The following is an 11,626-nucleotide window of genomic DNA, read 5'->3' as shown; positions in this document are numbered from 1 at the left end:
TTCCTTAGATCGAGAACTGGACTCTTGAAAGAGAAGGATGTCTCGTGCAAATCAAAATATGGAAGAAAAAGAAAGAGTGGCGTGTACCGTTTTCCTAGAAGGAAAGTGAGTAAAAAGTTGGACTCCTCTCTTCTAACTAGGAGTCCAATGATGATGAGAATCTGTTTTAACGTGGGAAATTTGATAAGTCATAGTTCATGTCAGGAAGATACACAAGCCAACGCAACTCCATTAAAAAAAGAAAGAAAGAAGAGGCTATTACATATACGCAATAAGTCTCCGGACTTTGATTATATAGCCCGTAACACGGTCATACGATCTACATAATCAAGGGGGCTAATGTTGACACCCAAAATTCCACGAGCCCAAGTTTTATGAATGACACATGAAGAAGGCGAATCATCAACATCGTAACCTAGTTGGGCCTTCAAACAAGCTCATTTCATGTCAAAAGGAAGCCCTCTAGTTAGCAAGAAATACAACAAGCCCAAATTCTTAATAACTAACATGCACCTTTCAAAGAAATTAGCACGCTTAACTACCACGCAATACACGCAGATCCAAGCTACATTTGGGGCTTATACGGAGGGGTGTGGTGTGGAAGGTAACGGATTTTGTGAGGCCTATCGTTAAGATAAGGTCCATTGACAATTTTGGACTTGGGGACCAAAATTCATGCGTGAGGGACTAAAATCTTAACAAAAGGCTATAGTAGAGAGATGAAAGCAGGCCCAGCAAGACTTAAAGCCCACTAGTCATTTCCTTACCCAAAGTCCATTACGCCAGTCTCTAGCCCAAAAACCCGTTGAAGTCATCTTATTGCCCAAACTAGAAATATCGTTCTATCAAAGCTGCTGCTGAGATTAGTGCTTCAGCATTTCTGGTAAGAACTCAGAATCAATGGAGAAGCTTTCTAATTCACATCCCCACCAATCCTACTTCAATTTCCAATAACCCTTAGACTTTGTGATCACAATTTACAATAGCAGAAATTAGGGGATTAGAATCCTCAAAGATCATAGCAGCGCATAATTTGGGATTATCACCATCCTATACCTATACCACGGACCTTCACCCTCAGGGCCAGAACGAGCTTTCACCTTTTGGTTTATGGAGAAAACAAAAGTTGAGAGCTTTAGGATTATCCCACCAAAAATGAGAATACCTCCTCAAAGCCCTCGATTCTTATCACCAATCTTCCCTGCTTACCTCCGCTATAAAAAGCAGGTTCATTGCCATTGGAAATCAGACCACAACAACCCCAAAACACCAAGCAAGAGATCAAGTTTCATCTCTGAATCCCTACCCATCAATTCCCTAATCAACCTTAATCCAAAACCCAAAAACCATGCCATTACTGGAACTCTCTCTCTCTCTCTACTAAACTCCCAGGCATCTAGCTCCCACACCATATCCACCTATAAGTTTTGTTCTCGTGAAATTAGCTCTAATTGCTGCTATTATCATCTAGCTGGTCACAACAAAGTCGTTCTCAGGTCTAACCTTTGATCAATTTTGGGCCTAGTCTCGCTTAATCAAGAAGGTCTTGCTACCTAAAGTCCAAAACACAAAATCACCTTCACAGTTATGAACATAAATGGTTCAGGTTTGACAGATTTGGTTCATCCATTGATTTGATCTAGTTACCTTAACAATTAGTGATTTGCAAGAAAATTTTCAGAAGTGATATACTCATGCATACTAACGGTTAATTTGCCATAATGTAATCGAAAAGTGAGTCTCACAAACCATTGATTAGAAAGTTTTCAACTAGTCCTTATTAGAAAAACTCTCTAAGAAAAATAACAATTTCCAAAAAAGAAAAAAGATAATTAGTTCCTCGATCCAAAAAGAACAAAAAATAAAATGTCATGCATAATTCCATACGAATGGGCTGGGACACTGGCCAGTTTCGTAAGTCCTGTTAGGTCAAGGTCATAGGTTTGTTCTGGCCCTGGTAGTGTAGGGAAGCCTCCCTGAACTTTTTGTAACAAAAAAAAAAAAAAAAATGAGAAAAATTTGAACTAAAAAAGTAGTCAATAAGGAACATAACCCAAATTTGGCCATTCACAAAATTTGGCCATTCACAAACTCCCTGGTTCGAAGTTTCTATAAATTCAAGTACTCAACTCGACGCTGTTGCTTATTTAGATACTTGAGCAAGTACAACTGCCATGGAGGAAGCTGAAGCCGAGACGGAGGTGCCTACTTTCAGGGACATTAGGCGCTATTACTGCGATTACTGTGGCATCTGCAGGTCCAAAAAGTCCCTCATTGCTTCTCACGTCCTCACCCACCACAAGGTTTCACTCCCTTCTTCTCCACACACTCAAAGTTTGAATCTTTATGAACTGGGTCTTTGAGTTTGAGTGATATTCTGTTATGGGATTATTGGGTTTTGTCTTCAAAGTTGGAAATGGTTATGTTAAATTTATTTGGTTAATTTTGGTAAAGGACGAGAGGGATATGGCCGAGGCTAATGGAGATGGCGATTCAGAAGTTGAGAGAGGAAAGTCCAATACTTGCCAGGAATGTGGGCTTAGTTTCAAAAAACCTGCACATCTCAAGCAACATATGCAGAGTCATTCCCTCGAGGTATATAGTATTTTCTATTATCTCTAGAGTATACATGATTTCCTGTTCTCCGTATTACAGATAAAGAAAACTATTTGGTTTCTGTTGCAAGATTAAGCTCCAATATCAATATATGTCAATTATACAATGAGTGGCATCACAATTTTCTTTTCTTTATGAACTTGTGTAACCTAGGACCAATGGAGGGAGTGAACGAAGAAATGTGCTTTTGTGCATACTTGCTCTTGGATTTTCATGGTCGAATGTGTGGTTTCAATTTTGATATCTGAGTCTTGTTTTGGACAGAAGAGTTTGTATATTGAGGTCTCCCTAACATATTGAACTCAAGAATTAGCAGAATCACTTGTCAAATCATAGGATACCCAAAAATTTGTTCCTAGACCGAGCATCTTGAACCCTTGGCTTACAAAGTTTTGATGAGAAAAAGAAAACAAATTGATACTGGTTATGTAACTTTGAGATTTGTTGAGCCCATATAATCTAGTTTTATCATTCTCATACCTCCTCTTTATCTGTTGATGAAACTTTTCATATGAAGCACTCATCGATGGCTTGTTTGTTTAAACTATTAGAATGCACCGATGTTGAGATTTGAGTTAAATTAGAGAAGAAAAACAAGTGATTTTGAAATGACTCATTTCTTGTAGTTGAGCGTTCAAATGTTTTGCAGTCTTTTTTTTATTTTTTTTTATTTTTTAAATATAGCCTTGCTGTCAATCAAAATCCTTGTTTTGAAATCACTCCATGCAAAAGGAGCGTTGTTTAATTTGGTGTGCATGTATTTGGTGTTAGCCTAGTCAATTTTTGAAGTTTTGATGGATCTTAATTCTACTATTTTCTTGCTTTGCCTTTTACCTAACAACATTGAAGGGCCACCACTTAAATTGTTTGGCAGTGCCAGGCTAGACTTTTCTAAAGCTAGACTTTTTCTTTACTCTTTCATTCTTTCAAGGTAAATATTAATTTTTAGTTCTGCTTTAAAGGTTCAGAAGTTATTTTAGTTGCTGTTTTTTTTTGACAGTCAAGTACTGCTTCAATAAGCTTTTCCTATTATCACTATTCTATCAGCTAATTAAGTTTTCATTTTCAGTCTATGTCGATTGTCGATCAAACTCTTGTAAATCCTTACAGTATCAAATAAATTCCTAGATTTGGAACCACTTGGTGCAAATGGATACTTAGTCTAAAAGAGAAACAACAGATTGAACAGAAGAAGGAAGAGAATGGGAATATAAATAATAGAGCAGATGAGCACTATATATTTATATTGACCGAGTGTCACTATTCTTATTCTTTAAGAACTTCTCTAACCGAAGGACCTATGGAGGTAGTGCATAAAACAGCATGCTTTTGTCCAAGTTTTCCTTCAAATGTGACGCTGAAGGAAAACTTCATGTCACCAAATAACATGCTCGAATATGGGTTTCTATCTTTAACTGGATTGAATCTTGTGTACACAAGATTTTGTTGAAATTAAAATTAGATTATTGTGAGGTATTTAGCTACTCTGAATTGAGGCCTCGCTGACATATTGAACCAGATTCTGCAGAATCACTTGTTAAACCGTAGGATGCCCACAATTTTTTTTTCTTCCGAATTTTGAGCTTCTTGAACCCTTTGGCTTACCATAGTTTGTGGATATGAGAATAAAGGCTTTCCCTGAGGCACCAATGGCATTTGCCAACAAACAAGTCTTTTAGGCTTGAGAGAAAAGCAACCTGTATTCTCTCTGTAACTTGAGATTTGCTGAGCTCAAATAATGAGTTTTGCTATTCTTAATATTTGATTGAATTAGATTCATATTTCACTAGTTTTAATCTTCTTATAGCAATTACTTCCACTTGCGTGGAACTTTTCCATGGAATATACATGGTCTGCTTGTACTGAAATATTTCTAGGTGGAGTCTGGTTGTCTAGTGAGTTGAGATGGAAACCAGCAACTTCTAAATTAATAGCTGAATGGTGTTTCCTTTTTTCTATGTACATGTACCTTCTAGGTGAAGTTTCTGTACTCTATCCATCGACTCAATTTAATATATAACTTTTACTGGAGACGCAATATATTCTTCCTGTACATTCTAAGTGATGTTTCAGTATTTATCTGTTCTATTGCATATATGTCAAGATTTGATTTACTGATTTAGAACTAGAGAAAGAGAAACAAATGAATTTCAAATGACTCATTGCTTATAATTATGCTTTTTAATGTATTGCATCTTGTCATATCCAATACATTCCATCTGATGTTTTGCAGTCTTTCTTTTTGACAAACTTAGCCTTGTTGTTGAACTCTATCCAAATGGAGTCTTGTTATATTTGGTGCATATGGAGTTGGCCTAATTGGTTTGAATTGATGGATCTTAAGTCTACATTTTTTTCTTTCTGGCTTTTCCTTTTATCTAACAACTTTGAAGGGTTAATTAACACTGAAATTGTCTTTTAATGCAAGACCTTATAAATTGATGTTTATATTGACTGTTAATTGATTTTTAGTTCTGTTTTAAAGGTTCAAATGATATTTCAGTTCTTTTTTTTCTTCCTTTATTCTTTTGACAGTTTAAGTACTGCTTCAATAAGCTTTTCCTATCATCACTATTCTGTCAGCTAAGATTCTTTTTCATTCTATTTAGATGGTCAAATCATTTTGTTGTAAATCCTTAGTATCAACTAGATCCCTGGATTTGGAACCACTCCATGCATAAAGATCCCTAAGCAGAAGAAGGAGAAGAGGAAGAATAAGAAAAATAGAACAGTGAGCACTATATATTTATTACTTGACTGATTGTCATTCTGTAAGCATAAAACAACATGCTTTCATCCAAGTTCGCCTTCCTCCAAATGCTATGCTGAAAGCAGATTGCCAAATCACATTCTCAAATATGGGTTTTGGTTTTTATCTGGATTGAATCCTGCATACAGAAGATTTTATTGAAATTAGCTTACCATTAGTTTAACAATAAATTAGATTTTATTGTAAACTACTCTATTGTGGCCTATCTAATATATTGAACCAAAACCTTTAAAGATACATGTGAAACCATATGATGCCCGCAATTTTCTTTAATTTGTGAGTGTCTTGAACCCTTGGCTTATACATAGTTTCGAAAAAGAAAAAGAAAAACATATTTTCTTCGTAACTTGAGATTTGTTGAGCTCTTATGATCAAGTTTTGTATTTCTTTGTTTGGATGTGTTAAAAGTTTTTTTTTTTTCCTTTTTTTTTTGCTAGTTTAATATTCTCATAAAATTACTGCGCCTTTCTGTTGACTGAAGCTCTTCCATGGAGTATACATTGTCTCCTTCTATTGAAATCTTTCTAGGCGAACCTTGGTTGTTCAATGAGTTGAGACTTGAGAGTAATCCAGCAACTTTTGAACTACTCATTGAATGGTGTTTTCTGTATTTTGTAGCACAAGTTTGATGATGTACTTTCTATTGTACTCTCTCTCTCTCTCTCTCTTTTTGAAAGAAGAGGTGTGTGTTTAGTCTGTATTGTTTCAAATTTTCAATTGAATCAATTTAAGATGTAAGTTTTGCAGGAATCAATGCTTATGAAGAATGTAATATTGATAGCGTGAAGCATTGGATCCCACACAAAGAACTCCAAAATGCGAGAGGGTTCTGACTTGAATGGACTAGTACCAGGTGGGAGACCTCCTGTGAAGCTCCATCAAGTGAACCTCAGTCACGCGGTATTTTATTTGAGGTTTGAATTTATATATATATATATATATATATTTGAAATGTTGTTATTGTACATCAATTAATTGAGCTTATTATATGCAGAGACCATATGTTTGTTCAGTGGATGATTGTCATTCCAGCTACAGAAGAAAAGACCACTTGACTCGCCATCTATTTCATCACCAAGGAAAACTCTTTAAGTGTCCAATTGAGAACTGCAATAGTGAGTTTGCCTTCCAAGGTAACATGACTAGGCATGTCAGTGAACTTCATGGTGAGGATTGCCCTTCGGCCAATGATGGATGTCAGAAGCAGCATGTGTGCCAAGAAAAAGGTTGCGGAAAGGTGTTCAGATTTGCTTCCCAGCTGCGGAAGCATGAGGATTCCCATGGTAGTTTTCATTTCTAAAGTTACTTTGGTTCTTGTATGGTGTCTGTATATGATACATGTTTTCCTTAAAATAAAGAAATGTGTGGCTAAAGCCTCTGGCAATGTGTTTATTGCAAACTGTGATTATATCCTTCTATTCTGCAGTAAAGTTAGATAGAGTGGAGGCATTTTGTTCTGAACCAGGTTGTATGAAACAATTTCCTAATGAGCAATGCCTTAAAGCTCATATTCAGTCCTGCCACCAACATATTACCTGCGAGATATGTGGGACCAAACAGCTGAAAAAGAATATCAAAAGTCATCTGCGCACACATGAAGAGGGAGGTTCAATGGAGAGAATTAAATGTGATTATGAGGGCTGTCTTCAGACGTTTACTAAAGTAAGCAGCTTACCAACTTTGAGTGGTTTTATAAGTTTAAATAGAGGTTCATAGTTTGGCATTCTCTGTGGTGACATTTGGTTTTACATTTTCAGAAATCGAATCTCCGTCAACATGTGAAGGCTGTTCACCTTGAAAACAAACCATTTGTCTGTTGCTTTCCTGGTTGTGGCAAAAGATTTGCCTACAAGCATGTGAAAGACAACCATGAAAAGAGTGGATGCCATGTCCATGCACACGTGAGTTTTATACCTGGATGATTCACGACTGTTATACGTTGGTTTCATAATCATCTTTTCAGGCAAACTCACAATATGAATTTATGTGTGGGATACAATTGCTTTCAATTTCAGGGGGACTTTGAAGAGGCTGATGAAAAATTCCGGTCCAGGCCAAGGGGAGGGCGTAAGAGGCAGTGCCCCACTGTAGAAATGTTGGTTCGGAAAAGGGTGAGTCCTTCAAAACAATCGGGGCAGGACACAGAGAGCTTCTGAGGTTGATCTTTCAAGAGGAGGATGAGACAAGGAGCATTATAGCATGCTGAGTCTGACCGGGAAGTGGTCTTTAATTAAATTGTAGTGTCTGTATTGCCCAGTAGTAGGAGAAAACATGGTTTGCTACAATGTACAGTTTTCTTTTTGAAAGGACAATGTACAGTTTTCTTGTGGAGTTAGTAATTCGACATTCTGAAGAAGTGAGGCCAACTATCTTGTGGCATTTATCAACCATCGTTTCAGTGTTTTTTTCTCATATTTGAATAAGATCCTTCTGCTTTATTTGCAAGGAATGCAATTTTATCTTTGTATTGCATCTGTTAAATTATCTCCTACTGCTAGGCACCGGTACGACGAGCATCCTCTCAAGCTCGCTTATGCTAGCATTGAACACGAGTTAGGTGAACATTATCGTGAAATATGTGTAGGAACACGAGATCCGACACATTGGTTCTACCAGTCCGAAGATTGTGAGTTTGATCGTCATCCTCATTGCATTTTAGGGAGATATCCACGAGTTAATTTAGGGAGTGCCTACAAGCACGACGCTCATGTCCCACCCCTTGTCACCTGTACATACATGTACATTTGCAAGCATAATTAGCTCTAATGGGCTACGCTCATTGTACCGCCAAAGGTACTAATTCCAACCAAATGAATGACATGCAGACATACCGCCAGGCGGGCTACAGTCTCAGCGTCGGACCACCTCCAGATCGCCGCCGACGCGCCGCCACGCGCCGCGCCAAGATGGCATCAGAAGCTTCTGAAACTGGGAACTGAAGCATATCAGTCCCACATCGGAAACAAAGAGAAGATCAACCTCTTCCTCACCTATAAAAGGTTCTCTCCTCTCTCCTCATTAATTACGCTTTCAATACTTACCTATTGTTACTTTGTCAACATAAATACACTGACTAACTTAGGCATCGGAGAGTTGAAGACCGCCCAGCGCGGTCTCCCTCTGACGCCCTTTGTATTTCACTTGACAGGTAGCGGAGGTTTTGAGAGTACCGCAGGTACCGATCCGCTCACCGGATCAGCGTTAACAAATGTTCAGCTACCGCCGGACTTTTAAACATTAACATCACCCTTGTTAGTAAGTCAAGGAGCTCCATTCTGTTTGATAAGAGAGACAACGTCCTTCCTTGTGAGGAGTGCGGTAAAGATTACATAGGATTGTTCTTTGAATGTAAAGAGTACAATACCCACCGTGAATAGGGATGACAAAAATCCCCAGCGGGGCGGAGCTCCATTGGATACCCGCCCCTAATGGGGGGAGAATTCGGGGACAAATGGGGAATGGGGATGAAGATCCTCAATCCCCGCTATTTAAGATTGGGGATGGGACGGGGATGGTATTGTAATCCCCATCTTCAAACCCGCCCCAATAATATATACATATATTTAACTTATATATATTTTAATTTATTTTTTTATAATATAAATCATAAATATATACATTTACTACTTTACTTTAATAGTGTTTTGACTTTTGCACTCACTAAATTATGATTTATGAATTTAATCATGTTTTAAATTTATTTGCTGTAGATTTTGATTTTAAAAAAGGCAATATGAGAAAAAATTATTTTATTTATTAAATTCTTATTGGGGATTTGGGGCGGGTTTGGAGGCTTTATTGGGGATTTGGGGCGGGGATGGGGGTAGAGAATGACCCCGGGGATGGGGATGGTATTGTGATCCCCATCCCCAACCCGCCCCATTGCCATCCCTAACCGTGAAGGATGTTGCCGGATTATAGATTTGGAAATTCCTCTTAAGTCTCCTCAAAAGTCATGGTTAATAGATTGACTTTATTGTTGGAGAAGGTCATCACATTTACCACGTACCTCTTGTTTTCTTTTCCCTATTTAGATATTTATTACAATTTGGGAGTAATGTTTGGATTGAAAGTACCTTACTAACATTATAATGTTAGAATTTAGAAACGTGATTAGTGCTCACATCAATTTTCATTAGTCGTCAACACATATATTAGGAAAGTCTAGCTCGAAGGTTCCCTCTGCCTAGACAGTGGCTTCTTAGATGGAATTGTATTGTGTAAACCCATTGGATTCCATGTCTATGCAGTCGTGAGTTTTATTCTTGGATGATCCAGGACAGGTATCTGTTGGAAAGTTCCATACTCGATCTTTGCTGAATCGTATATATTTTGAGGCAATCTCACAATATGAATTCATGTGCCGGATATCGATCAATTGCTCTTAATTTCAAGGGGAGGCTAATGAAGAATTTTGATCAAGGCCAAGGGGTGGGCGTAAGAGGCAGTATCCTACTGTAGAAATGCTGGTCCTGAAACGGGTGATTCCTCAAAAAAAAAATCAAGGCAAGAAGTTAAGAGTCCTGTCCCCTTCACTGAATGTAACTTGAAATATTCTAGTAGTAAATATGAAAGTGAATTTGCTCCTTGAGGAGTTGAGGGTTGATATGCATGTATAGTATGTTTAATTTGTAGTTTCATGTTTTGTTTTCATCAAGTTAGAGGGCTTGTGATTTATATATGAGTCTTCCATTAAGTTGTTTAGTTATTGTTCTGTGTAGCAAGGATTATATGGCGCCTAAGGGCGGTTCTATCGCAACGGTCACCACCCTGTGTTGTGGAGATGACGTTAATTATTTGTTTTTATTACTTTTTTACTTTTACTGAAGAAGAGATAGTCACCTTTGCAGCCCGATGACCTCCGAAAGTTGAGAAATTATACATCTTCGTTATTTAACTTTTGTCATTTCTTTTGTACTTGTTTGTTAAATTTTTCTATACAAATGGAAAGATGATCTGATTGCTCTTATGCCTTATCCCCCAACAAGGTAAGCCTTACTTGATGGCATTGCAGGTAGTTGGTGATGAATATATGAAAATGAAACTATTGATGCAAGAACAATTAGTTGGAGAACAATAATCTGGATTTTGAGTACGATATGTAATTTTTCTTGTTTATACCTTGAAAATGTTTAAGATCGAGACTGAACAGAAGACCAGAAAGATCAAGCATAAGGAAAAAGTTGATTTCATTATATATGAAGTTGAATTACAGTGTAGTGTAGTTGGTGTATTTGACCAACGAATCAAAAAATCTACAATACATCTGGGAATAAAAAAAAAGACTCTTAGTGTTTTATTGAAGGATGGAGTTGTGGTCAGCAGGGAAGCAGGTCCTTTGATGCCTAGTTTGGACACATACGACCAGGGAAACAGGTCCTTCGATGACTGTGTGTTCACTAGCGGTGATCAATGTTGTCACCAGAGGAGGGTAGTAAGCAAAATGATGAGGATGGTGACTATCTGTTTACTAGTGGTGATGAATGTTGTCACCAGAGTCAAATGGACTCTACGACTCTTTTGTTGCAGGAATCTGCTACTGATGATGCTATGATGCAAACCAGTCTGTCCTCTCAAAATGGAGAGGACATGATTGTTTTTCATTAAGTGGATTTTTTTACTCTCCTCCCCTGTTTGTGCTAATGGATTGCATCCTTTTATGGGTGCTCGTCGCGCTGGGAGTGAGATCTTAGATCCTCTATTCAGGATCTGATAAATATGAATGGAGTGTATGTTTTGATTATCTGTGAACCTGTTTCATTATTGGTCCAAAAAGTGTTTGCTCAAGCTTGGATCTGGACTCTAATGGATCTTCTGCAGGTATATGGATGTTGTGGAATACAAGCTATTACTGTAATGGTAACTTGTAATGGAAGTCAACCTTGGATGTTATCTGGCATCCATGTGATGCCATGCCATTCCTTGCAACACTGTCAGAACCAGCTTATGGACTTATCTGGATACTTTTATTAATGCAGCTAATATCTCATGGCTTTTAATTAGTAGCTTATTTTCATTAATTGTCGTTTTACTCTGATAAAATTGGAGGCTCTCATGTTTATCGTTTCGGTCGGATGAAGAAATGCATTTGCAAATGGTGGATATGAGTTATCAAGTGGCAGACTGTACTTGGAAGAACAACAGGGGTGAAAGATTAGATCGTAGTTTTTGCAATCGGTGATTGGCAGCTGCTTTTTCCTGTTACATGTGTTGCTCACCTTGCTAGAATGATGTCTGATC

At 37.7% G+C, this 11,626-nt stretch overlaps 1 protein-coding gene across 4 annotated transcripts; it reads left to right on the top strand.

The window, feature by feature from the left end:
- The first annotated feature begins 2,069 nt into the window (after positions 1 to 2,069).
- LOC133706994 (transcription factor IIIA) lies at positions 2,070 to 7,742 on the top strand. 4 transcript variants are annotated; one of them, XM_062132540.1, is made up of 6 exons: positions 2,070 to 2,303; positions 2,455 to 2,595; positions 6,381 to 6,669; positions 6,813 to 7,048; positions 7,144 to 7,287; positions 7,402 to 7,742. In XM_062132540.1, exons 1-6 carry the CDS (start codon positions 2,175 to 2,177, stop codon positions 7,540 to 7,542), a joined length of 1,080 nt encoding a protein of 359 aa, XP_061988524.1. In that variant the 5' UTR covers positions 2,070 to 2,174; the 3' UTR covers positions 7,543 to 7,742. The 4 variants fall into 4 exon arrangements, with proteins under 4 accessions (XP_061988524.1, XP_061988527.1, XP_061988526.1 ...); XM_062132543.1 differs by lacking the exon at positions 2,070 to 2,303 and adding an exon at positions 6,126 to 6,286; XM_062132542.1 differs by lacking the exon at positions 2,070 to 2,303 and adding an exon at positions 6,134 to 6,286 and having other exon boundaries at positions 2,457 to 2,595.
- Positions 7,743 to 11,626: the final 3,884 nt, after the last annotated feature.

This window comes from Rosa rugosa, chromosome 4 (genome assembly GCF_958449725.1).
Source record: "Rosa rugosa chromosome 4, drRosRugo1.1, whole genome shotgun sequence".
NCBI classification, from domain to species: Eukaryota; Viridiplantae; Streptophyta; class Magnoliopsida; order Rosales; family Rosaceae; genus Rosa; species Rosa rugosa.
Note: the sequence above shows the minus strand (reverse complement) of the source record. Positions and strands in the feature narration are given on the sequence as shown.

Bases quoted from the DNA above. Each gene is read 5' to 3' on its own strand.
- LOC133706994 (XM_062132540.1), top strand. From the start codon at position 2,175: ATGGAGGAAGCTGAAGCCGAGACGGAGGTGCCTACTTTCAGGGACATT. The intron at 2,596-6,380 runs GTATATAGTATT...TATTATATGCAG, and splicing joins TGCAGAGTCATTCCCTCGAG to AGACCATATGTTTGTTCAGT. The intron at 6,670-6,812 runs GTAGTTTTCATT...TCTATTCTGCAG, and splicing joins GAAGCATGAGGATTCCCATG to TAAAGTTAGATAGAGTGGAG.